Source organism: Phasianus colchicus, chromosome 3, assembly GCF_987193195.1.
Source record: "Phasianus colchicus chromosome 3, bPhaCol1.hap1.1, whole genome shotgun sequence".
NCBI lineage: Eukaryota > Metazoa > Chordata > Aves > Galliformes > Phasianidae > Phasianus > Phasianus colchicus.
This window is the reverse complement of record NC_143438.1, coordinates 34,978,388-35,003,277: the sequence shown is the minus strand read 5'-3', so window position 1 is coordinate 35,003,277 and position 24,890 is coordinate 34,978,388. Positions and strand designations below refer to the sequence as shown.

The window sequence follows — 24,890 nt, the reverse complement described above, 5'->3', positions numbered from 1 at the left end:
TGTGTTTTGACACTTCTATTAATCTCATTTCTACTTACAGCTTCATGAAAACCAGTCCACCTTCAATAGCATAACTCAGGTGTCAATGAATAAGTGAAGCGATATCACTGCTGCAAGGTGAGAACAGTACTGAAGCTAAAAAAGCACAGTTAGAAACTCTGGCTTCCCTCATCAGCTAACTTACTCTGAGGAATACACACAATTCTCTCCTCCTAGACCAAAGGATATTTGGCATTAAAAACTTCTTTCCAAAGTAGAGGTGAAAAGATTTACTTTGCTAAAAAGCTCTTACAGCTTGCATCCACACTGAAACCAGCTGCTCTAGTTCCATTTTAGCCTGCTTAGACAGCTCCAAAATGTGTTCTCTGTGCTCATGACTGGTATAGGCAGAATCTGTGAAGTCCTCCGTATGTTCCAGGATAACCTCCAGCATTGTTGAAAGATTCTCTTTTGAGAGAAAATAAAGATTCTCACGAAGACCCTCCACCTTATTCTGAAAAAGAAACACATCAATTCCTTGAGAATTTATTTAGTTTTACTGTTTAAAGCAGAAGGCAGGTGCATCATTTTACATTTTATTTTTCTCTTCTGTGTTTTTTAGTATTCATGTATTTTCAAAGTAATCCAATAGTTTTCTTGTATCAGACCTCTGGTGTAGGATGTGGGCTTCTTTAAACAAAATTACTGTCCATTTATCAGAACTATCAGCATTGTTTTCCTGCAGTCAATAAGAAGCTTTTCAGTTAAGTAAGTTTCAGAAAATAGCTGTGCATTCAGATTTTGATTGATCTTTACAAGCTTTTCCACAGCCATATGATCAATTTTGAGTGTGTTTTTTAAATATTTACATTTGATATATTGAGAACGGAGGGAGAGAAATCAAGTGTTAACTCAGATTCCAAGAAATAAGACATGGTTGTTAATTCATTGAGCAACAAGATACAATTTCAATTCATAATATTTTCTTTGAATGCCAGTTTGCTCTTTTAAATTTTTGCATGAGTGTTTGTATGTGTTTTAAAAATGCTAGCCATTATGAAGTAAGAATTCTTCATCATCAATTTTAAAGAAGTTTGATATCCTGGTACTTAAGTTTATTCAACATCAAAGGCATTACTCCCTCACAAAAAAGCTGGAGGAAATGTGAAATATCAGGAGGCATATCTTGGCAGTAGCAATGAAATTATCACCACCACCTGCTGGATTCTCTTACATTCTGAGACACTTATTCAAGTTAAATTGCTGAAAAGATGCTACTCTACCATTTAGAACTTAAAAAAAATAATAATTTTTTAAAAAAGATTCTAGTTGGGGGTAATTTATTAAGTTGTAGAAAACAATACTCTTTCCATTCTCACCTTGAATTCTTTGATTCCTGTATATATACTGATAGGAGCCACTTCATTTTCTCCATTTGGTCTAGAGTCAGTTACAATTTCTATTACCTGTTCCAAAGCTAGTCTCATTCGATGAAAAACACCATCTTTGTTTATACGAGCAGATTCGCAGTCTGGATGCCTAAGACAAGTCTTCAAAAGAAAGCAAATTAAGTATTAAGAAGGAGACAAATGCAGGAGTGAAATGAATGCTTCCTGCTGAAGCAAGTCTGAAGAATGTGTTAGAATACAAAACATTCTTTCTGTTAAAATGCTGTTAAGTAGAACTTATAGAATTATTCAGAATATAAAGATGTTCCTCTACTCATTTTATAACCTTATACCTTCGAGTGAGGTTGAGAAAGAACAGACAGCTGTCCTGCCAGCTGCCATACTCTGATTTATCTAAGTTGTGCAGAAGTGTGAATTCTCACTGACCTTTGAAGCAGTTAATAGCATCATGGTGCACTTCTCAAGAACAGCCCTAGATGCTGCCATTCTGGCCTTTTTCTTCTCATCCTTCAAATCCTAAACAGCAAAGAAAAATGATTTGAATACTGCATAGTAACTAAAATGTTTACTGCTTATGAGACTGGGAAAAAAAAGATCTGTCTTGCAGATGGATGGGTTGTAAGAAAGCTTCTTTATGATGTCTAACAGATGCTATTTTAAGCCTAGCTTATGATCTAGAACTTGCTTTTCAGAAATATTTTAATTTACGAATTTATTCTTGGCACTACTCAATTCAGATTTCAAAGAAGGAAGATGTCAGAGATACAGCATGTGCTAATTGGGTCACTAATTTCTGTATCCTTATCATATAGCATTATTTATAGAGCAGGAAAGGAAGCAAAAAGCACAATCAAAAAACAAAACCTATGATTAAAAATAGCGTCTGAAATGGTGGGGAACGGAAAGCAGAGAAAGAGAACACCGACCTTTCATTGCACTGCAGGGGAGGAAATAGAACATTAATATTTTATGTATTGTTATATTTACCATATACCAATAATAAAGAAGATGTTAATACGCTTAAAAAGCCATTCCTCTGTAGAAAGCATCGAATAGAGGAAATTTCCAGGAACTCTACATGGTGAGGGATACACTGCAAAACCAAATTTTACCTCCAGAGAAAGACAGCAAAAGAGAAGAACTTCGAGTCCAAAGTGAGACTGAGATGGGAGGGAGGTAAACAGGACAAGATTTTAGACCCTCAGTGTGTAACAAGAGGCAGGACCTAGAAAGTTTAGGATCTTTCCAATACTTGTAAAGATAACTGAATGCTTTAAGAGTGTTATGAAATGAGTAACCAAATGGTACTTCCAGGTCTAGTTCTCCTCTCTGCCAGTTACCCACGTCTCATACTTCTTACTATAAATGGACACAGCTTTTTCTCAGATCTTCTTTTGCTATTAGGAAGTATAAGCTCCTAATTATACATGTTTAGAAAAATTTAACTTCTAGACAAAAGTGCACTAATTTTCTGTTTATAAGTCCATTTCTATCAAAATAGTGACATGTATTGTGTATCAAGACTTATTTCTCATCTCAAAATATGGAAGGTTGAATGGAAAAAGTTATTACTAGCTGAAAAAGGAACAGTTTACAGGATGGAATTAATACCACATTAAAAAACAGATAAACATAGACACAAATAACCAGATAAAGCAGGCCATTTTGACATCTTTCAATAAGATTTACTTAACAAGGACAGAAAATCTTAAAGTGAGGTGGCCAAGTTTTAAACAGTAGCTTATTTCGGAAATTTATGCACTGCATTTGGAGTGCATAATCACATTCAAGAGTTTCTGGCATACTTATATTAAAGAGAAATACCTTGAGGGATGTTTCCTCCCAATAAAACCACACAGCAGCCTACACACGGTGTAGCACACTAACCATAACCCTGACGGAATTTTTAAGAATATTAATGAAGTTCTCTTTCCAAAAGAATCAAGTAGACAAGGAAAAGGGAGAGTGAAAGCCCAAATAATATTGAAAACCAAAAATAGTTGAATAGAGCATCATACAGTTTTCTCTTTTGAAGAAACAACTGCTATGAATATTTGAGAAAAAAAATAAAAATTGGTTCATTTCCAAGCAGGATATCCTTTAGTAACACACAGCTTTTCCAGTCCTGATTATTTGACACTGAGCAAGTTCTTCCCAGACTCAGGACACGCAGACAGTAAAAAGAAATGTTACATGTTTTTAGTAAAATACTCCAATGTCCTATCTATCTCAGGGATGCTGTGTCAAGTCACAAAAAGCCAATTCTATCTGCATGATGTTGGGCAATCTTTTTACACAAACTGAATTCTGAATTTTGCTGAATACTGGGGATGCAATCAGACCCTGGTCCAATTCTGAATGGGGGATCTGATTGCCCAAGGGAAGCAACCAGAGTTCAGAGCAAAGGTCTTAAGCCTCAGCAGATCTTTTATTTACAGGGAAAGTATCATTCAACAGAGAGGTCTTTTTTCTGATGAAGTGAACAACAAAGATGAGTCTCTTCGTAATGAGGAAAAAAGTTTTGAACAAAATCTAAAGAAAATATTTCAGAATAATGAAAAAATTTAAGCCGATGCTTTATTGGGATGTACAGATTTCACGTTTTGAGTTTTCTGAAGCCACTACTCTGTTTTCAAAGTGTTTCACTAAGTGCAAACATCAAATGTTTCTGTCAAGAAGTAACAGACAAATTCCCTACCAGAGCAAATAGCCAGAAAAGCTAAAGCCAAACAAATGAAGTTAAAGCATGATTCAGATAATACACGCACAGGCCTCTGCAAGATGTACAAGGGAAAATAACCCAACTGAGTTTTAAAACAAAAGGATGCACTTTGTGTGGAACAAAAAAAAGAATTTCAGAGACAGAACACCACTATTTTTTTGCTTTATAATAATGATCACAGAAGAACAAAAATCTTCTAATAAATCAGGTGAGAAGTGATACTTAAAGCATCTCTCATAGCCTTTTACTAATACTTACATTTTGCCTGTCTCCAGTTAAATGGGCAAATTCGACCATTTCATTTCCAAACTGGCTGAATATTTGCACAAACTCCTGGAAACTACTGACTTTTTCTAGCTGTTCCATAGTTGCAAGAACCTGAAAGATAAGGGAAAAAACTGCAGATCATCAAGATACCAAACAAAGCCATTATTACTAATTCAGGAATGTTATTATTTGTGAACACTTCTAAACAATGTCATATAAAATGAATGGATTTCATTACAATTTAAGTACTAATAAACCAAAAGCTGGAAATCAAACTTTAAATTATTAATCATGCTTCAGTTAAAATGCATTACTTATTTTGAACACTCAAACACACTTTCTTCACTCTTCCCAATATCAAAAACAACAGTATTGCAGGATTCAGTTTCCATATTTAGAAAAATATTCCTGCCTATTACTTTTATAAACATAAGTACTTAAAAATTATATGTTGATAATACTCTATATTATAATTCTCAACTTTAAAGTGCAATTTCAGATGCACTGCTTTCAAAGTCTAAAGCCATGCTTGTACAGTCCAACAAGCGTTTATGACTGGCAACATGCATGAAGAATGCATTCACAAAAGAACATTTAAAAAATTAAAAATGAATTAATATAGCTTTATGCTTTCTGTAACAGCTGAATTTAAAATAGTGGCAATTTTTTATTATTTCTATATAAAGCAAAGTACTAAAGCTGTAACAAGCTCTTATTGAAGGTATGTAGAAACATGTGAAATCAGCATTTTTGTAAAAGTTCAGCAAAAATTATCACATAAGTTATACATTATTGAATCTATCTTGCTGAGGGCACTACAGTATGGTTTACAACAGACATTAACATTGGAGTAATTCAGGTTAGATGTATAGTATAGAATCCCACACTGATCTTTCAAATCCAACTGACTTCAGAAGGAAAGACAGTTAAAGTAGTTCTTTGTTATATCTCAGTTTGAAGATAAGATAGCCCATGGAAGTTTAATGAACTGTACTTAAAAGGGAGAAACTTCAACTCAGTTTTTCATTTCTTTGCCAAAAGAATTTTCTACTCAAGTAAAAAGCAGCCTCCTTTGTGACAAATTTCCTTTTCCCTGCAATCCACAAGCAAGTGTTCCATGCAATACTAGACCACATTATCAGTCTGAGAATGCTACATTATGCAGCCAGTTCCACAAACACTGCAGAAACAAGAACTTTCATTATTCAGTTGTTGAATCTCTGTCTGAGCAAGAATGCAAAGAACTTAGCCACAGAACCATGAATATGAAAATGGCTGTATAAGAGTAAAAGCAGAAAAATGAATGTGGGAAAGGAAAAAATAAACAAGTTAGGGTCCAACTTTCTTATCCAAAAATGAATAAAAATATGTAGGTCAATCCAAAAGTAATGCTTCCTGTTTATTTCCATGAAAATGACAAGAGATACAAAGAGCACAATAATACTATTTGATAGAGCAAATTCTCAGCTACAAAACACTATTTTTCAACATAGTCACCACCACTGGATGTGCATTTGCACCAGCAATGAACAAGAACCTGCATGCTCTCTGTGCACGTAAAACACTGCACCAGCAAAGGTGACCACTGTTGCTGAAATGCACCACTCCCTGCCTCACTGTGCCCCCATCCACTGTTTGGTTTCCATAAACGTTCAGCAAGCGTCAATAAATGTCAATGGGAGCCATTTTTTTTGCATGGAGGAATTCAGTGACACACGTTTGCTTCATACACGCCTCCACGTCAGACACCATTCTGTCAGACTGTTTCTTTGCTGCCATCTGTCACACATCAGCAAATTGTAACGATGTTGGTGGGAAGGTTCGACCTGTACTGCCATACCACCAACATGCACCTCTGACATCGTAGGCCAATGTAATAAAATAGGAGGCATTGCTTTCTGAGCAGCTCTCATATAGGAGTAAATATATTTAATCCTTCTTGGTTTAAGCAATTAGAGTATTCCATGAGTATGGCCTTGGTTGCAAGAAACTTCCGTTTCAGTTACCCTAGAGCAAATGTTTCTGTCATGACAAATCTTGTCAAATAAAAATTTCAGTGAAAGCACACATTCCCATTACTGCTAACAATTGTAGACATTTCAGGCACAAGTGACATTCTAAGGAACCACACACAGAAGGAATATAGATAGCCCTAAATTATCTAAAGCTTATTCAAGAAGATCTTAAAATTCAAAATATCCATTATGTCTCCAATTTTTTTTTTCATTATTATTTTAAGATTTCTTCACCATGAAACACACAGATACTAAATAAAATGTGAGGAGTGGTGCTCCCTGGGGGTTGGCATTGGAACACCATTATTTAATGTCTTTGTCAACAACATGGACAATGACACTGAGCAAGTTCGTGGACAACACAGAAGCCATGTGGTATAATCAATACACTGGAGGACCTTGACAAGGCTTGAGAAGTGGGCCCATCTGAATATCATCAAGCTGAACAAGGCCAAGTGCTAGGTGCCGCAGCTGGGTCAGGGCAATCCCAAACACAGATACAAGCTGTGCAGAGAATGGATTGAGAACAGCTCTGGGGAGGACTTGGGAGTCTTTGTTGATGACAAGCAAATCATGAGCTAGCAGTGTGCACTTGCAGCCCAGACAGCAGAGTGCATCCTGGGCAGCTTCTAAAGAAATGTGGCCAGCAGGTCAAAGGGGGTGATTGTCCCTCTCTGCTCCACTCCTGTGAGGCCTAACATGGAGTACAGTTTTCAGCTCTGGGACTCACAGCATAAGAACATGGAGCTGTTGGAGTGAATCCATAGGAGGACCACCAAGACGATCAGAAGGTTGGAGCACCTCCTGTGAAGAAAAGTAGAGGGAGCTGGGCTTGTTTAGCCTGGAAAAGAAAAGGCTTCTCATTGCGGCCTTCCACTGCTTAAAAAGGGACTACAGGAAGGCTGGAAGGGAAGTTTTTCCAAGGGCATATAGTATAGGTAATAACTTAAAGTTAAGACAGATTTAGATTAGATATAAGGAAGAAATTCTTCACTATGAGAGTGGTGAGGCACTGGGACAGGTTCCCCAGAGAAGTTGTGGATGCCCCATCCCTGGAAGTGTTCAAAGCCAGGTTGAATGGAGCTCTGGGCAACCTGGTCTAGTGGGAGATATCCCTGCCCATGACAAGCATGTGGAACTAGATGGTCTTTAAAGTCCCTTCCAACCCTATCCATTCTGTCATACTATGAAAATGCACATTTTTAAAATTCAGGGTTAAAGTGTGTAACAGAAAGGTCACATTTCTATTAATAATTAAATTAGAATTTAGTATTTCACAGCTACTGCCGCTCTATGAATGTCACTCTTCAGACTGCAGTCTTAGGCTGACATCACTTCAGGGCACTTCCATATTTTTATCTAATCTGCATAGGATAGCAACACCCCCGCTGTCACTTCATTACTCATTGTTCTGATGCTTCTGATTTGATTGGTGACAGTAAGTGGAGCAAGATGTAAACTTACTGATGAGGTGACTAATTCTGATAGGGAATGAAATAAATTGTGAAAGGCTGGAAAGATGTGGGCACAGATTTAAGAAATACACACCGTCTAAAAACAGAGATGGTACAGAGGATGCACAGGCAGGAACTGAATCATCAGGATTATCAAGCAGAGATTGCAATTTTGCAGTAGATCACCATTCTAGAAAAGCTAAATCAGCAGTCTATGAATCATTTTTCTGTCTTTCAGCATTTTTTCACTCAACTACTCTTGATTCACGTGAGGAAGATGATTATGACAACGAAAAAACTGTTCATAAACCTGAAGGTGCACAAGTCCATGGGACCTGATGAGATCCATCCACAAGTTCTGAGGGAAGTGGCAGATGAAGTTGCCAAGCTGTTACTCATCACATTTGAAAGGTTATGGCAGTCTGATGAAGTTCCCACTGACTGGAAAAGGGGAAACATAGCCTTCATTTTCAAGAAGTGAAAAAAAGAATATTCAGGGAACTACAGGCCAGTCAGTCTCATCAATGTGCCTGGCAAGATCATGGGAGCAAATCCTCCTGGAGGCCCTGGGAGGCACATGGAAAATAAAGATGAGGTAATTGGTGGTAGCCAATGTGGCCAAATAGACTCCAAGATGAAAATGCAGCCAAGATGTTTTTGACCAAAAAGCCAGCATCTGCTCCAGTTGACATAAATGATAACCTTCTTCTGCCTCTCTATTCTCTGCCAAATTATATTACACCATCTCTGATTATTCGTACACAGTGCTTAAGACCCTGCCCACATCATCTCACAGTCCATGCCCACAGACCATCTTAAGTAAGATCACACAGTATTTGTGGACAACTGGAAGGGATTAGGTCCAGCCAGTAAGGGCTCATAAAAGGCAGTTCCTACTTGACCAACCTGATCTCCTTATATGATTGAGTGACCCATCCAGTGGATGAGGCTGTTGATGTAGTCTACCAAGGATTCAGCAAAACTTCTGACACAGTCTTCCACAGTATTGCCCTGGAGAAGCTGGCAGCCCATGGCTTAAACAGGTACACATTTTGCTGGATAAAGAACTGGCTGAATGGCTAGGTCCAGAGAGTGGTGGTAAATGGAGTTAAATCCAGCTGGTGACCAGTCATGAGTGGTGTTCTTCAGGTGTTTGTACTGGGGCCTGTCCTATTTAATATCTTTACTTATGACCTGGATGAGGGGACTGGGTGCACCCTCAGTAAGTTTGCAGATGACACCAAGTTGGGAGGAAGTGTCAATCTGCCTGGGGATAGGAAGCTCTACAGATAGAACTGCATAGACTGGATTGCTGGGCTGATGCCAACGGGATGAATTTCAGCAAGATCAAATGCTGGGTCCTGCACTTTGGCCACAACAACTCCAGGCAACGCTACAGTTTTAGGGAAGAGCATGTGGAAGATGTGTGGAAGAAACAGACCTGGGGGCGCTGGTTAGTGATCAGCTAAACATGAGCCAGCAATGTGCCCAGGTGGCCAAGAAGGCCAACAGCATCCTCACACATACTAGAAACAGTGCACCCAGCAGGAGCAGGGAAGTGATCATCCCCCTGTACTCAGCTCTGAAGAGACACGGCTCAAGTACTGTTTTGGACTGTGTTCGGTTTTGGACCCCTCACTACAAGACAGACATTGAGGTCCTGGAGCATGCTCAGAGCAGGGCAAAGAAGCTGGTGAGAGATCTGGAGCACAACTCTGATGAGGAGCAGCTGAGGGAACTGGGATTGTTTAGTCAGGAGAAGAAGAGGTGCAGAGGAGACATTATAACTCTCTACAGTAACCTGAAAGGCCGCCATGGTGAGGTGGAGGTTGGCCTCTTCTCCCATGTAACTAACAATAGGACTAGAGGGAATGGCTTCAAGTTGTGCCAGGGAAGGTTTGGGCTGGGTATTAGCAAAAGACTAATTTCCACTACTTTGAAAGAGTGGCCAGGTGATGGAATAGGCTGCCCAGGGAGGTGGTGGAGTCACTAGCCCTGGGGGTGTTCAAGAAATGTTTAGATGCAGTACTTACTACTACATGTTTTAGTGGAGTTATATTGGTGGTAGGTGGATGGTTTGATTGGATGATATTGGAAGTCTTTCCAACCTTGGTGATTCTATTACTCTATGATCTCTCTATCATAATTTCTTAGAGGATGAACTGCCTTGCTATCCATCATACCATGACCTGACACAATTTTCAGAGCATCCTCTTAAACAGTATGCCTGTATAATGCACCAACATTTGTTTGACTTGGTCCTAGAGAATTACCTTACTGGTTCCATAAACAGACACAGATATCCTCAAACTCCTATAGTATGTGTAGAAAGTAGAATGCAGTAAAACTCAAAGAAAACCACAAAGACTAAGCAACTACAACAATCACAGTAAGACACACTTGCTTTGGAATACGACTTCATTTTCTATTTTGCAATACTTTCAAAATTAAAACCTGTTTCTGCACTTATGCTTACTGTATTCATATCACTATCACATTTGGACATTAGTTGTCTGAATGGCTACAGACAAAGGGCTCAAGGAAGGCAGCAAAAAGAATCAAATGCACAACTCTGCTGCAAGAGAAGACCAACAGGAAATTAATATTGATAAAACTAACACCACTTTGATCCATCACTGGAAGAAGAAAAGGACACTAAGATAGCAAATCAGTTCTCCTAAACCTCAAGCCAGACTAAAGCAATTATTATAGGCAGTGCAGTTTCTTGGGCTTGGCTGTCTTGCACCTATAAGGCACAAAATAAAGCCTGTCTGGAAAGTATACTGGGAAGAAAGATAGAAAGCATGAGAAGTCAAAAGAAGAAAGAAAGGCTCTACTCTGGATAAGGAGTTGAAAATTAATGACCAAAAAAATCATAAAAATCAAAAAAAACAACTCAATCATTCTGAGGCTTACATTTTACAAATGCATTTTTTGATCTATTTTTATTTCAGTACATTGGGCAGTGCATCAGAAATATCCTATGGTCAAGACAGTACAGTACATGAAGTAGATTTTATCCAAAGTTTAATGGCCTTCATTCACTATTTAGATCAACTAAGTAGTTTTAAGCTAAGTTTCAAGACACAAGCTAAACTGCACAAAAAAACTTTTAATCTGTAAGACTCAGTGAACTAGCATGTGCTTTTAACATCTCTCCTCACAGCTTTTTGTCATAGATAAATTCTGGATGGTATCCTCGTCTTGTTTCTGACAGTAGAAACATCTTCTTTGCCAAGGAGAAGCTTTTATTGGCTTTTTAACTGACAGATAAATAAGCAGTAACACAGCTTTCTCTTCAGCATATTAAGTCAACAGAGTAATATAGGTCACGTAAAATGTAAAATGTAGTAGAAAATGTTATTCTTCTTTACTCATAGCCATCCTACTTTGGATATTTGGTACATAGGCATATGTAAAATATACTTTTTTACCTCTTTATTTTACACTTTTCCCTAGGGATGCAATGAAAATACCTCTTCATCTAGCAACATTCTTTTGCATTAGCTGCACATATCAGTTAAACAAAACAAAAAAAAGAAGCTACAAATACCTTGTTTCTAGAAGTTATTATTTGCTTAATAACTACTCTGTCTGCTAACACCAGCACTTTTGTGACCGAAGAAAGTAACAGCCTTGCAGCTTTTACCACGCCTGTTTTGTCCGTAAAGATCGTAATGTGGCTATCAGATTCAGGATGATCCAAGCTTGCTACATCTGTAAGCTGTGCAATCGTTTCACCTATAGGGAAAAAAATAAATAATTATCATTTCATACTATTTCATACTACTGTGTTATTCTTAATACATATGAAGCATTCCAGAGCAATCCACAATTCCTTTTTACTTTGTTTTGCTTCCTTTTGTTGACTGTTGGTGGCACCCTCTCCAAACTGAAATCTGAATGATTCAGTACTGCCCCATACATCCATCTGTACGTAACACTGATTTTCTTACAGTGATCTACAAATTTTTAGGTGGAAGGGGTGGAGTTGCAGAGTTTCAAATGAGAAAACACTCGTGGAAAATACTTCTCCAATTTTCATAGAAAAAGTCAAATCAATGTCAACACTTGCAGAGCCATCACACTAAGGGAATGGTATGCAGCAAATAAAGAACTACAAATTCCTCTCTGCTTTCCAAATTTCAGTTAGCATTTCCATAATTTGTTGATTTCATATTTCTGTAAAGTTTTCTATCACAAATCATGACTCTGTGAAGTTTAAAGAGATTAAAAAAAAAAAAAAATCTGTATAATTTACAGGACTGAAACATTACAGCGAGACTACTGTGCTTTATGTTTAAAGGAATGCCAAACAATACATTGTCAGAGACAGAAGAGAAAAAAAAACAATGAAGCACCAATTTTCATTTCACGAGCATCTTTTTTTAGTCAACTATCATTTAATATAATAAAAGTTAAGGAGGACCATTTGACAACTTTTATCTTTATTGTGATTAAAAAGTTCATAGTTCAATGTAGTCAATGAATCTCCTTGTCTGGGAAAATCACAGGACTCCATCCTGCTAAAGCTTCTGGTGTACCCTAAGTAATAGTGCAATAGAGGAAATGCACAGAGCCTTTCCTTACTCCATAGCTGCAGAAGGACTGCCAGGAAACAGTACTCAAGCAAGCTCTAAAATAAGGCATACTTTTTATTAGCACCCAAGACAAGATGATCAAATCACAGCTAACTTGCAAATCATCCTTGAAGACAGAGCCTAGGACATTTGGTTGAGTTCCCTGGGATTCATCTCCAGAACCACAACTAAGATAATACTCCTAAGCATATCAGATATTCACTTCAAAAATCTGACAGTCAGGGATCCCACGTGAAGAACTTGAGAGTGCATAATGAACCTGAAAATAATTTATAAAAACTCTACACAATGAGAAAAAAAATGACAATCCTTCAAAACGTGGCTCCATGTTTTGTAGTATTTATGGATAAACTTCTCTCATCTGATAGTTATAATCCCTTGAGCTCTCAAGTTGTCTGAATATGGTCTGAATATATACTGGCCTATGGCAAGGAGCTTCCAGGTCAGGATGTAAAAGCAGAAAATAAAAAACATAGATGTAAACTGCTTTTCATAAGTGAGGAAAAAGATGCACAACATAATTACCCCATTTCTTACTCTAAGTGATTCACCTTCTTGAAGATGAATTGAATTATAGGTGAAGCAGAAAGTCATACGAAGAGTAAACAGAGAATGTAGACAGAGCTGCAAAAACTGCCTGCTAAATGCTCTGGGTAGCTCTAAAAACTAGTGACTTCTGACATCAGAACAAAGGATTTCTTCTCTGCCTACAGTTCTGCAGCTACTGGAGTAGTAATGGTGACCTGAGAGTAAGCTATGAGGAAAAAAAATTGTTAATGTAATATGCTAGGAAACATAACTATGCATACACTTGTCATGTAGGGGTGCCATGACTGAAAGGCTGGCAAATTAGGGAAAATTTTCCCAGAAAGAAGCAATTGTCACAGCCTCTTCCATGAAGGGTTAACAAGAAAAATTTGGGTAGCTATAAGACCAGTTGACCTTACTTCAAGAATATTATTAAATATCATCCTGGAAGGCCTTACCATATGAAGGATAAGAAAGCAATTGGGAAGAGCAAGCAGAGACTGCAAGGGTGAATAATCACTTACCAACCCAAATACTATAATGATGACAACCTCTCTAGATGTGAAAGTAATGGATGCTGTGTATCTTGGCTCTATCAAGGTCCTCGATGTGACCTCTCATAATGCTCTTATCACTAAGCCATGAGATATGGACTAGATAAGTGAACAGTTAGGTGGATAGAAAACAGTCTTAACCGTGAAGCTCAGTGGTAGTAATCAGTGACATAAAATTTCCCTGGCAGTTGGATACCAGTGGCATCCCTCAGGGACTGACATGAGGGATCAAAAAGGTTCCCTAGCCAATCATGTTCAGCAAGTGTGCAGCAATACCAAATCATGTGAGTGTCTGATATGCTGCAGGACAGGGTTGAGAGAGAAAGAAGGACTGGCTGGATAAGCAATCTGACAGGAAATTCATGAAATGTATTTGTATGCCTTCAAAGGCACATAACTTTGCCCTGTATTTGGGTCGGTGTAACACCATACAATAGTACAGACTGCCTAGAAAGAACTTTACAAGGAAGGACTTGGGGGTCCTGGTAGATGATGGGTTGGAGATGGCAAAGAAGTTTAAGTGCTTGCCAGGCTGTCAGCAAGAGAGCAACCAGCAGGCTGTGGAACTGACTCAGCCCTTCTGCTTAGCCAAGAAAAACGTTGACATAGCGAAGCACGTAACAGGAGAGGCTGAATAAAGTGAATTTGTTCACTCTTAAAGAGAAGGCCACTGGCAGAGCTCATGGATGTATACTACTATCCAATGGACAGGAATAGAAAAGATAGGGATGCTGTTCCCAGAGGTGCATGGCGATAGGACAAGAAACAATGGATGAGATATAAGAAAACATTTTTTCAAATATATGGTGGCCAATACTTAACACTATACAAGAGAAATTGCCGTGTTTCCATTCTTGAAAACAAATACAGTTTCCAACATGTTATTTTGTGATTCTGTGTATCCATCTCAAAACGTTGCTTTTCAACATGTTTAATTTATTCCTTCTCTGTACTAAAAGGCAAGACAAAAATAGGAGAGAGCTATCACTTCCATTTTACTCCATGTCTTCCTTGAGGGTTATGTAGTCGACTGGCAGTGAGTAGTGAAAATGTTATGACACTAACTCATTCTTGACATGTGTTTTTTCTTCTAAATTAACCAGTCTCTCTTTAGCTTTGGGGAAAAAATACCACAGATGGACATCTAAAAACATGATTCTTTGAGTTATATTCCACTACTATACTGTTACTGTAAACACTGAAACAGTGCAAGAATAATGTTAGGCAAAATCTGCTACACAACCCTCTGCAGCATTTTATGATTCTTTTTAAGTTAATCAAATTACAAGATTTATTACAAGGAAATAGTCATAACAAGTCTGAAACATTTGAGACCACCAATTATACTCTTCACAAGAGTCAGATACAACACATCATCCTTCAAAGCCCCTGCAGGATATGCAATTGATTTGAAGACTCTCTACTTTTCTTAGCAATAGAAATAGTTCTAAATCCTCTAGGGTTGAGATCTATCTTCTATGTCATCCTGGTCTCAGATGGGATGGAACTGGCTGTCTCTTCATAGTGTCTGAGACGCTACATTTTTGTTTTATGAGGAAAAACAAGACTGACAACACAGAGATGTTTTAGTTGTTGTTGAACAGTGCTAAGGACATTTCAGCTTCTCATAGTCCTGCCAGTGATGGGGGCTAAGGGAGCACAAAGAGGTGGGAGTGGACAGGCAAAGGGATATTCCATACCATATGACAATGTGCAAAAATCACCTTGAAAAACAGCAGAGTTGGCTGGGGGAGGAACCACTGCTTGGCAGGGCATTGGTAGGTGGGTGGTGAGCAATTGCTTGTTCAAACAACTGTGTGGTGCTTAGCTACCTGTCGCGTTAAACCACAGCATACATCTAACAACACTTCCCTTTAATTTTTGAGGCATCGTCTAATTTATTGGCTAAAAGGAAGTATAAACAACTCCTCAATATCCTGTCCTAACCAGCTAAGGGCTTTCTGCTGCCCAGGCCATCAGAATATGGCACCTCAACACTTCAAAACCAAACAGACATGAGAAATAAGTCTTTAGTTGCACACAAATTTTCATTACAAAAACTTTGTTTTCATTATAGTAAATGTTCACAAATGCAGAGGTAAGCTATAACTTCATGTGTGAAATCCCAGACTTAAATCTATTGTCAGTCCTTAACACTTTATCAATGTATATGTAATTTTACAACACAGAACATTTTCTTTAGGGATAGGAAGATCATAGCAGATCAATTTCTAATCAATTTCTAATTCTTCTGCTTCCTTATTATGCATGTACAACTAGAAACAAAGGAAAACTTTGTGACCAGTACAATCTCAGTCAACAAGCAGTCACTATTTGTATCATGAGGATATTTTAAAAAAGGCTTCTTCTACTTTACTTCTCCTATTTTATCCTTGCAGAAATTAAAAAAAAAAGAAAAAAAGAAAAAACAAAACTTCACTCTCTCCTCACAGAACTCAATACCTTAGGCAAACTACAACTTCTCATAAAATCCTTCTTCTCCCACAAGAAGAGTTGGTGCACACAGCAGTGTTCCATGGCTGGCTGAAGTTTTTGTGGGAACCTTACATAAAGCTTTATGCTTGATTGTTACATGTATTGTAATGTATAAATCCATGTAACATTGACATTTCCAGTATTGATGACTGATACAGAAAAAGAACAAAGAGCTGACAGTTTGGGCTTTTCAAACTAGTCATATTCACTGATGAATAACATTTCTATGATGATTCTTTTATAAGAGTTATTATCAGATATAACTGTCCAGGAGATTTTTACTGGCTTGCTTCAGAATAGAAAAGATCTTCAAAATGGCACTCAGGCAACTGCATCTTGAGACTGTATTTACAGGACAACTATCCATAAAAACGTGTCTGCACAAAGGACTCTCTAGCCTTGTTCAACACTTAACAGTCCACAGAGTTACACTAGCAAAAAGCAACCGAATAAGAAAATCTAAATCAAACAATAACATGTATGATATATTGAATATTCCATGTAAGTCTTCAGTTAGATCTAAAACACATAGGCTTGAGAGTAACTGACCCATGCCAAGGGCAATTTGAAACTTGACAGAAAAGTAAATAACCTATATCCCCACTCCTCTGTACTGAGGGGGAGAAAAAACAACACAAGAAGTATAACCATTGGGTGAGATAAAACAGTGCAGCCAGAGTATTTTTAGATTCTGAGCTCTTTCTGGATAAACTGATAGGAAGGGGTTGAAAAAAGAACTTGGCCACAAAATAGCTGGCAAGTCAAGAAATAGAGATTCGGTCTTTTAACAGCTGAGATTATCAATGGAAACTTTCAGCTTGTCAGCATTCTACTTGGATCTTTGAAGAGAAAAGACATGCTTTACATAACAAGTGGAATGTTTTCAAATTAGGACATATCTGTTTGCAGCCAAGTTTACTGGAGCGGCCATGAAACTTCAGCCTGAAGTTTATCTAGAATAGTCTTTCAAATCACAAAAACAGTCCAGTGTGTTTCTTTGCTACTCATTGCTGAGGAATTTCCAAAGGATTTCTTATATTACTATGCTTAACCTGTAAGCTTTTATTTTAAGTACAAAATCAATATTAACTGCACATGCCAAATACATTAACGATATGCATCCCCAAAGTTTCAGGCCAGCACAAGGATTAAGCCAGAAGAATGCTCGCCAAAAGACAAGATCCTCAGGCTTTTGGGCTTGTTGAAAAGATAAAGAACAAAGTAATAAACAAATAAAAATAAATCTCACAAACACCCACAAGTCCACTGTTTATCTTAACAGACCAATTACAGTGAGTTGGTCTTGGAGTACAGCGCCTTCTGGCTGACAAGCCATTAGTGTTGAGGGAAGGCTTATTTCTTTGTCAGCACATCTGGAAGCTCAAGATAGACTTTATGCTTCCTGTGGCTTCAGGGAGACAATCTGTCATGCCGGTAGGCACTTCTGCCTACTTCAAGCAGAACTTCCCATTATCTAAAAGTATATGAAAGAAAAAAAAAACCAACACACCCAACCACAACAATATTCATTTAGGAAGTCTAGTAAAACATCATGCAATGGGCATATCTGGGAATGTGGTCTCTAGCACGACACTGAATTGTCTTACAGTATCAGAAAATATAACACACTGTTTCCGTACAGGGTGGCTTCTGGGAGGAGGACTATGACAATAGTCAGTTTGATCCCTCATCCATACTTCAAATTAAACCCAGAAAGTTTGCAACAAAAATGGTATCCAGCAAAAAGAGAAATATGGTTTGATATTTTCATTTTCCTGAGGGGAGTCATCAGATGAATGATGTGAGTCATCTTACTGAGTGGTGATGAAATTCGGGTTGACACTGACCTTCATTCAGACAGTCAGATTTAGAGTGCAGTGACCTCAAATTACTTTAAATACCCCACTGTTTTAGCTTGAGAGCAATAAACTCTAAACGTGTTCTCTCAACATTCTGCTCTTTGTTTCTAAAAACATCATTTAAAAAAAAAAAAAAAAACAGCAGTCGGTAATTCCTTCTGGCAAAAGATCAAAGTCACCACACAATTCCATCATCTGCTGATAAAATGACAACAATTTAAGCAAGTGACCAAGGTAACAGACTAGGCAAAAGAGGGTTAAACAATTAAATAACACACTAAAGTTCTTACATTACTCCAGACAATACAAATATTGATCCAAATAGGGAACAAGCACAACAGGTTACAAATTTCATGAGTAACTACTTACCTGCTCTCCTTGCTTCAATGCAAGCAATACTCATTTCTTCTTTCAATTCATGATTTTCGTTGGCGATAGCTTCACCTACTGTAACAAATCTTCCAACTGCCAGGTTAACTGCTTGGCCCACTCGCTGAATTGCCTGCAGAGTCTTGTCAGAACGCTTTGGTTTATCCTTGTGGTTAATAAGAGTAGTTATCTGTGAACAAGTAAGAGTCAACTATTAGAACTCTATACAAGATGTCTTTTTAATATCGTTGGCAAGTTTTGAGCAGAACTCAGAGACAGTTTTTTATAAATAAAATACAATTTTTTATAAATAAAGTACAGCATGGAACCACAAGGTATCATATAACTTGTTAGAGAAGGAGGAAAAAAAGAGCCTAATTAAATTTGCTCATCTGCTACGATCTCAGCTTGTCCCAGATCCGAAAGAATTGAAGGAATATTTTCCTCCTAAACTGCCTAGGTTCTCCTGCCAGTCAAGCCTATTATAGAACAAGAGCATAAAAGCTGTGCCTGTAATGCTCATATCACATCCAAGGAAAATGCAGGAAACAGTGTAAGAACTGTTCTGCTTCATAATTTGGTCAATGTCCAAGGCCTTCAGCTAAGATATCCCTAAGTCTTGTCTCTAGAAAAAAGTTTCAGGTGTGAAGATCTTACTAGGGCTAGGTTTGAATGCCAGGAGCTGGCTTACTCATACTAGCAGTATCAAATACCTTGCAATGGAAAAAATATCAGTATTTCAGAAAACACTGCAGCACCACCACCTCATCTCCCCCCCCCCCCTCCCAGAAAAGAAGAAAAATACCTAGAAAATACTAAAAACATTCCCAATAAATAGTGCTACTTTATTCAAGAACAGCTATGAGAATGAAGAATATTTTGTCCTAGAATAAAGCATCATTATAGAAACGCATCATCTACTCAGTACCTTCTTATATATGTTTTCCTCTGTCCTACTTGTACCCAAACCACAAGCTCCAAAGGAACGCCACTTTCTACAGTTCACACAACAAATCTGTCCCTCTAAGAGTCCTCCAGTTCACCAACCTCTCTCCTCAAAGCCTAAAAATCCTTAATGATTCTCCAGCAAAATGACTGGTTAAGATGAAAACGAAATCCTATTAGAGAGTAAACCAAGCATATACCTCAACACCCTCAGGTTCATTCTAGAATTGGAGTGATATTACCAAAATGGATTAATTTCTCCCCTCCAATTACCATTACTTCATCAGAAACTCAGATTGATGTCAAATGGATATTAAAAGCACACAAAAAAAACTGCAATATGCAGTTTCCAGAATTCTTGCATTGTGAATGCTCTTCATACAGCAAACTGCCCAATACCCATGGGTAATCTACCAATCCCAGCAGGCCAGTACCTGACTGACCACACAGAGTAAGAGTACAAAGAGCATTAGCCCAAATGCTGAGAAAAAAACAATTTGCTAGAGAGTCACAACTCTGTTTCCTCAACTGATATTTAAGCAAACAGCAACCTAACATTATGTAAACAAAGGACTCAAACACTCATTGAGTTAATGACTTTTCAAAAGTATGTAGAATAACAAATAGAATACAAGTTGGATGCACATCCTGTCTGCAAGTCTGCCTCCCACAGCATTTCATAATAGCAGAAGTTTAAACACGTTCTGCATAACCCTGAAAAAATGCATACAAAACTAACACTGCAGAATGAAAGGAATCTCACGGTCTGTTACAAATCTTCAAGGTCATTTTAATCTCATATGTTACCGTAGAGGTATGTAAATGACAAAAATCACTAAGATGTCACTTTGAGTTGCTTTTATCATTTTTAAACATTTTTAGAAACATTTTCATTTGAGACATGGGTGAAGTTCACCTCTTCAGCACTCTCTCCATAAAGAGTCATCAGTACTGCATGATTTCAGACAGAGAAAGCCCCCCCATTCCCACTATGTAAGCTGAAGCAAGAAGCAGTAGCATGTACCACCACCAGTATCATCTAGTCTGTAACATGCACTGAAGTAGTTTGTAAGTGCAGGTAAAGCTTTGCAGGTCTTTCCTGGAATAATAACACCCAGATGGGTAAATTAATTTCTTTGGGACTAGCTACATTATAGCCACTTGAATAACCACTGTAATGTTGGAAGGGAAGGAAACTCATTGACCAATAAACATCAGTCAAGAGGTCTGATACACACAACAACTTCAGGCAAAGCTACAGGTTTGGGGCAGAGTGGCTGAAGGACTGTGTGGACAAAATGGATCTAGAGGTATTAATCGACATTCAGCTGAACAAGAGCCAGCAGTGTGCCCAGGTGGCCAAGAAGGCCAATGGCATCCTCTCTTGTATCAGAAATAGTGCAACCAGCAGGAGCAGGGAAGTGATCACCTCTCTGGAATCAGCTCTGATGAGGCCACACCTGGAGTACTACGTTCAGTTTTGGGCCCCTCGCTACAAACTGAGGTCCTGGAGTGTGCCCCAAGAAGGGCAATGAAACTGTGAAGGGCCTGGAGCACAACTCTGATAAGGAGCAACTGAGAGAACTGGGATTGTTTGGTCTGGAGAAGAGGAGGCTCAAGTGAGACTTTATTGCTCCCTACAATAACCTGAAAGGAGGTTGTGGCAAGGTGGGCGTTGGCCTCTTCTCTCAAATAACTAGCAATAGGACTATAGGGAATGGCCTCAAATTGCACTAGGTGAGATTCAGGTTGGACATTAGGAAAAAATTCTTTGCTGAAAGAGTGGTCAGATGCTGGAATGGGCTGCCCAGGGAGGGAATGGAATCACCGACCCCAGAGGAGAACGCTGAGAACCAGAGGAGAACCCAGAGGAGAAACATTTACATGTTGTACAGAGGGATATGGCTTAATGGGAAATATTGGAGATAGGTGGACAGTTGGAATAGATGATCTTGGAAGCCTTTTCCAATCTTGATGATTCTATGATTCTATATCAAGATATAAATACCTTCGTGCCTATTTAAGTGCTATCAACCCTGCAACATTAGATATGGTAAATGCAGCCTGTACTGATACAGTAAATTTTGCATAGAAAAATAAATAAATAAATAAATAAATAAACAAACAAACACACACACACACACATTATATATAACAAAGTAGCAGACAGCTCTGAAACAGGAACAGGTAATTCCTGCTGAAAGAAGTAGGTAGAGAAATGTAGGAAATATGTATCAGCTAAAGAAAGAAGGGCTGTCTTTGGTTCTAGAAACATGAGTAAGACTGAACATAAAATTCTTAATGATGTCAAAGGAGCAAGAACAGTTCTTCACATATAGATGTGCCACTCAATCTGCTATCTGTGAAAAGCATTGCTGGATATGCAAGAAGAATGTATAATTCTAGAAATATCTCTTCCTTCATAAAGTGCTAAACATAACAAGATATACTCAGATATATCTCCTATTTAAAACAAATCTATGAAAAAGCAGAGGCACAAGCTACTGGAGGGAAATAATTTTAATGCTGTATTTCAAACCAGTAGTTGCAGTTTCTTACTTTTTCAGTGAAGACTTAAACAAGTTTATAATTTAAAATCAAGCAAGTGTTTAAATATGTTTCAAACTACAAAAAATTGCTTTTTCCTCTACATCACTGCAACCTATGGCCCAGCCAATGCAATCAGACCATAACTATTAATGCCATTTTTAAGTAAGAAACCCCTGCAACTCCAAGAGCATTATCTAAGCTCTGCTTTAAACTTAAGGCCTCCCATATATTTAATTCTCTACATACTGTATCACTCAGTTACTAACACTTGTGGTATCTGGGCAGGAGTTAATAACTGCAGAGATTACCTGTAAGCCTTTCTGAACAAGAGAAATACGTTACATACTGTTTACTTAAGAATTTTCTTGCCAGGTGCTAGAAAGGAAACAGACCTTTCAATGATGTTTACATTCTGTTGAATAAGAACTCATACTTTTACACGAAATACTTCTGCGAGATTGAGACTATCAGCTTAAAGATTGTGTGATCTCAAGAAATTGTCAGTTACAACCCTTAGTATCTTGCAGAAAACAGTCTGTGGAAAACAGCCTTCTCCCCCACAACATTACTGGAACAAACATATAGACATAACAGATCAAGCTGTACTTGATATTTAAGGAAACGAGTTCAATTGTGGCAGTTTCCAAGCAGCTGTTTTCAAAGCTTTTGGAGGGCCTTCAGATATGGCATTTAAGTTGTTATATGCTTCATGCACAGGAAGCATCATGGCAACACGCTTCACTAAAAATATCATAATGTCTATTTATTATCAGTGTAATTAAGTCTTGCATGACAGAATGAAGTGATACTTAAGAGACTGGATTTCAGGAAGCATTTATAGACTACTATATATAAAACCAACGGAAATGTAGCTATTTCACAGCCATTTCCACAAACACAGAAGTTAAACTGGGAAATTATGTTGGAAGGTACCTTACACACCTCCTCACCCACGCTGTACATAGGATGATTTAGACTTAAGTGAGTAATGTTTGTTATTGCCTCACCTTATCAGTTTTCCTGCTAGAGCAAATACTTAAGGTATTTTCTCTGTAAAGTGAGGATTAGCTATAGTATTGTAGCAAACTTAGATTAACAGCTTGTCTTATATATCGCACATTTTCACCTTCGCATTTTCTATTAATATCATATAGGTAGAAAATATCTTTGTGAAATAAATACAATAACAGCAATGGAAAGCCTTTGCTAAGAAAATGCAATAGCACTGCATACTAGGCAAGAAGATAAAAACACAACAGGAACATGCCACAAAGTAAATTTAATTGCAGTTGACAGGACACGTAAAAACTTTGGCCACAACAGTCTCCACACAGCTCAAACTTTTATTAACTTATATTAAGCTGAGAGCGAGGGGAGCGGGGAATGACTTCTAATAGTACTTTTGGGCACTGTGTCTCATGAGGTTTTATGTAACTCCTCGAGGACAAACACACAGGTCTTCTGGTTCATTCAGCCAGACGGCAGCAGACATTGCTCTAACATCTGCATCTGCTACCAAATACAATCATACTTGCAGGAGCACAGGACATCCACTCCTACAAGGCCTACAGGGAAAGCTTCTCATCACAGAAGACAAACCTCAGGAAATTCAAGAAGTGGATGAGGAAGGGCTTACCTGCCCTAGAAATCAAGTCCGTCAAAATCAGATGTCTGTCTAGGCATGAGGAAAAATCTTACTATTTTCTAAGATTTTGAGCACTCATCTACAAAATATCCACATACACACACACACACACCTGGCTTTTTTTTTTTTTTTTTTTTTTTTTTTAAGAATTAGAAGGCCTTGTCTTCCTACTCAGGTTTTAATTGTAGGAATTCAACTCTGAAAGTTGTCAAAAGCTAGGAAAGATTCACAGAAATGAAATTTTGGATGCTACTAGAGAGCACCCAAAGGAGGGTGAAGGATCTTGAGGGCAGGAGGTACGAGGAGCAGCTGAAGTCCCTGTGTTGGCTCAGCCCAGAGGAGCTCAGGAGCTGAGGGGAGGCCTGATGGCAGCTGCATCTCCTCACAGGGAGCGGAGGGGAAGCGCTGAGCTCTGGACTATGGGTTAGGGAAAGGGTCTGCACCAGAGGGCGGTGGGCATGGAATAGGCTGCTGGAGTTCGAGGAGTGTCTGTTCGATGCTCTCAGACATATGGTCTGAGTTTTGGGTGGTCTCGTGTGAAGCCAAAAGCTGGACTCAATGATAGGTCCTTTCTAAATCTAGATATTCTGTGATTCTATGAAATGCAACTGCATTAGCTACTGATGCACTAATTAAACATAGAAACTCATGTTCTACTTAGCATGAAAACAGTATTTGAAACATCTGTCTCTGCTTTATGAACAATTGAAAGAGAACATCATCATCTACATATTGTTCATGTGTATGAAAGGACAACCAATCCTCTCTTGCACAAGTCCCACAGACCTCAACACATTGTACAGGGCCTCAAGACCCTATTTCTGTAAGAGAACAGCTTGCAAGAAGCAATACGGTACTGCTACCATATATTTACATATTTTCCTCACACTTCCTATAAACAGGATGCAAAAGACAGTACAAAAACTCTGCATGACCAAGAATACTGAGTTCCTTTATGCTTAAAATCATAGAAACATTCGAGTTGGAAGGGATGCCTAATGGTTGCCCAGTCCAACTCCTCTGCAATGAACGGGGACACCTAAGCTACACCAGGTTGCTCAGAGCCCCACCCTGCTTGACCTTGAATGTCGCCAAGGATGGGGCATCCACCACCTCTCTGGGCAACCTGTTCCAGTGCCTCAACCACTCTTACTGTTTAAAAAAAAAAAAAGTTTCTTATATCCAATCTAAATCTCCTCTGTTCTAGATTGAAACCATTTCCCCTTGTCCTACCACAATAGACTCTGATAAGGAATTTGTCTTTTTTTTCTTATAGCCACCCTTTAGATACTGACAGACTGCTCTCAGGTCTCCCCAGAAGGTCTCCTCTCCAGGCAGCCCCAGTGCCCTCAGCCTGTCCTCACAGGAGAGGTGTGCCATCCCTCAAATCATTTCTGTGGCCCTCCTCTGGTCATGCTTCAACAGGTCCACATCTCTCCTGTACTGAGGACTCCGCATCTGGATACAGTACTTGCAGTATTGAGATTGTTGTAGTTG

At 38.4% G+C, this 24,890-nt stretch overlaps 1 protein-coding gene across 2 annotated transcripts in view; it reads right to left on the bottom strand.

The window, feature by feature from the left end:
• CTNNAL1 (catenin alpha like 1) overlaps nt 1–24,890 on the bottom strand; it is a 57,119-nt gene that overhangs the window by 21,163 nt on the left and 11,066 nt on the right. For both annotated transcript variants that reach the window (XM_031589107.2, XM_031589109.2), the window contains 6 exons: nt 18,254–18,443; nt 11,400–11,587; nt 4,369–4,488; nt 1,815–1,904; nt 1,359–1,529; nt 293–493 (listed from right to left, as the gene is read on the bottom strand). In XM_031589107.2, coding sequence (XP_031444967.2) covers nt 293–493; nt 1,359–1,529; nt 1,815–1,904; nt 4,369–4,488; nt 11,400–11,587; nt 18,254–18,443 — 960 coding nt within the window. The remainder of the gene's footprint in view (nt 1–292; nt 494–1,358; nt 1,530–1,814; nt 1,905–4,368; nt 4,489–11,399; nt 11,588–18,253; nt 18,444–24,890) is intronic.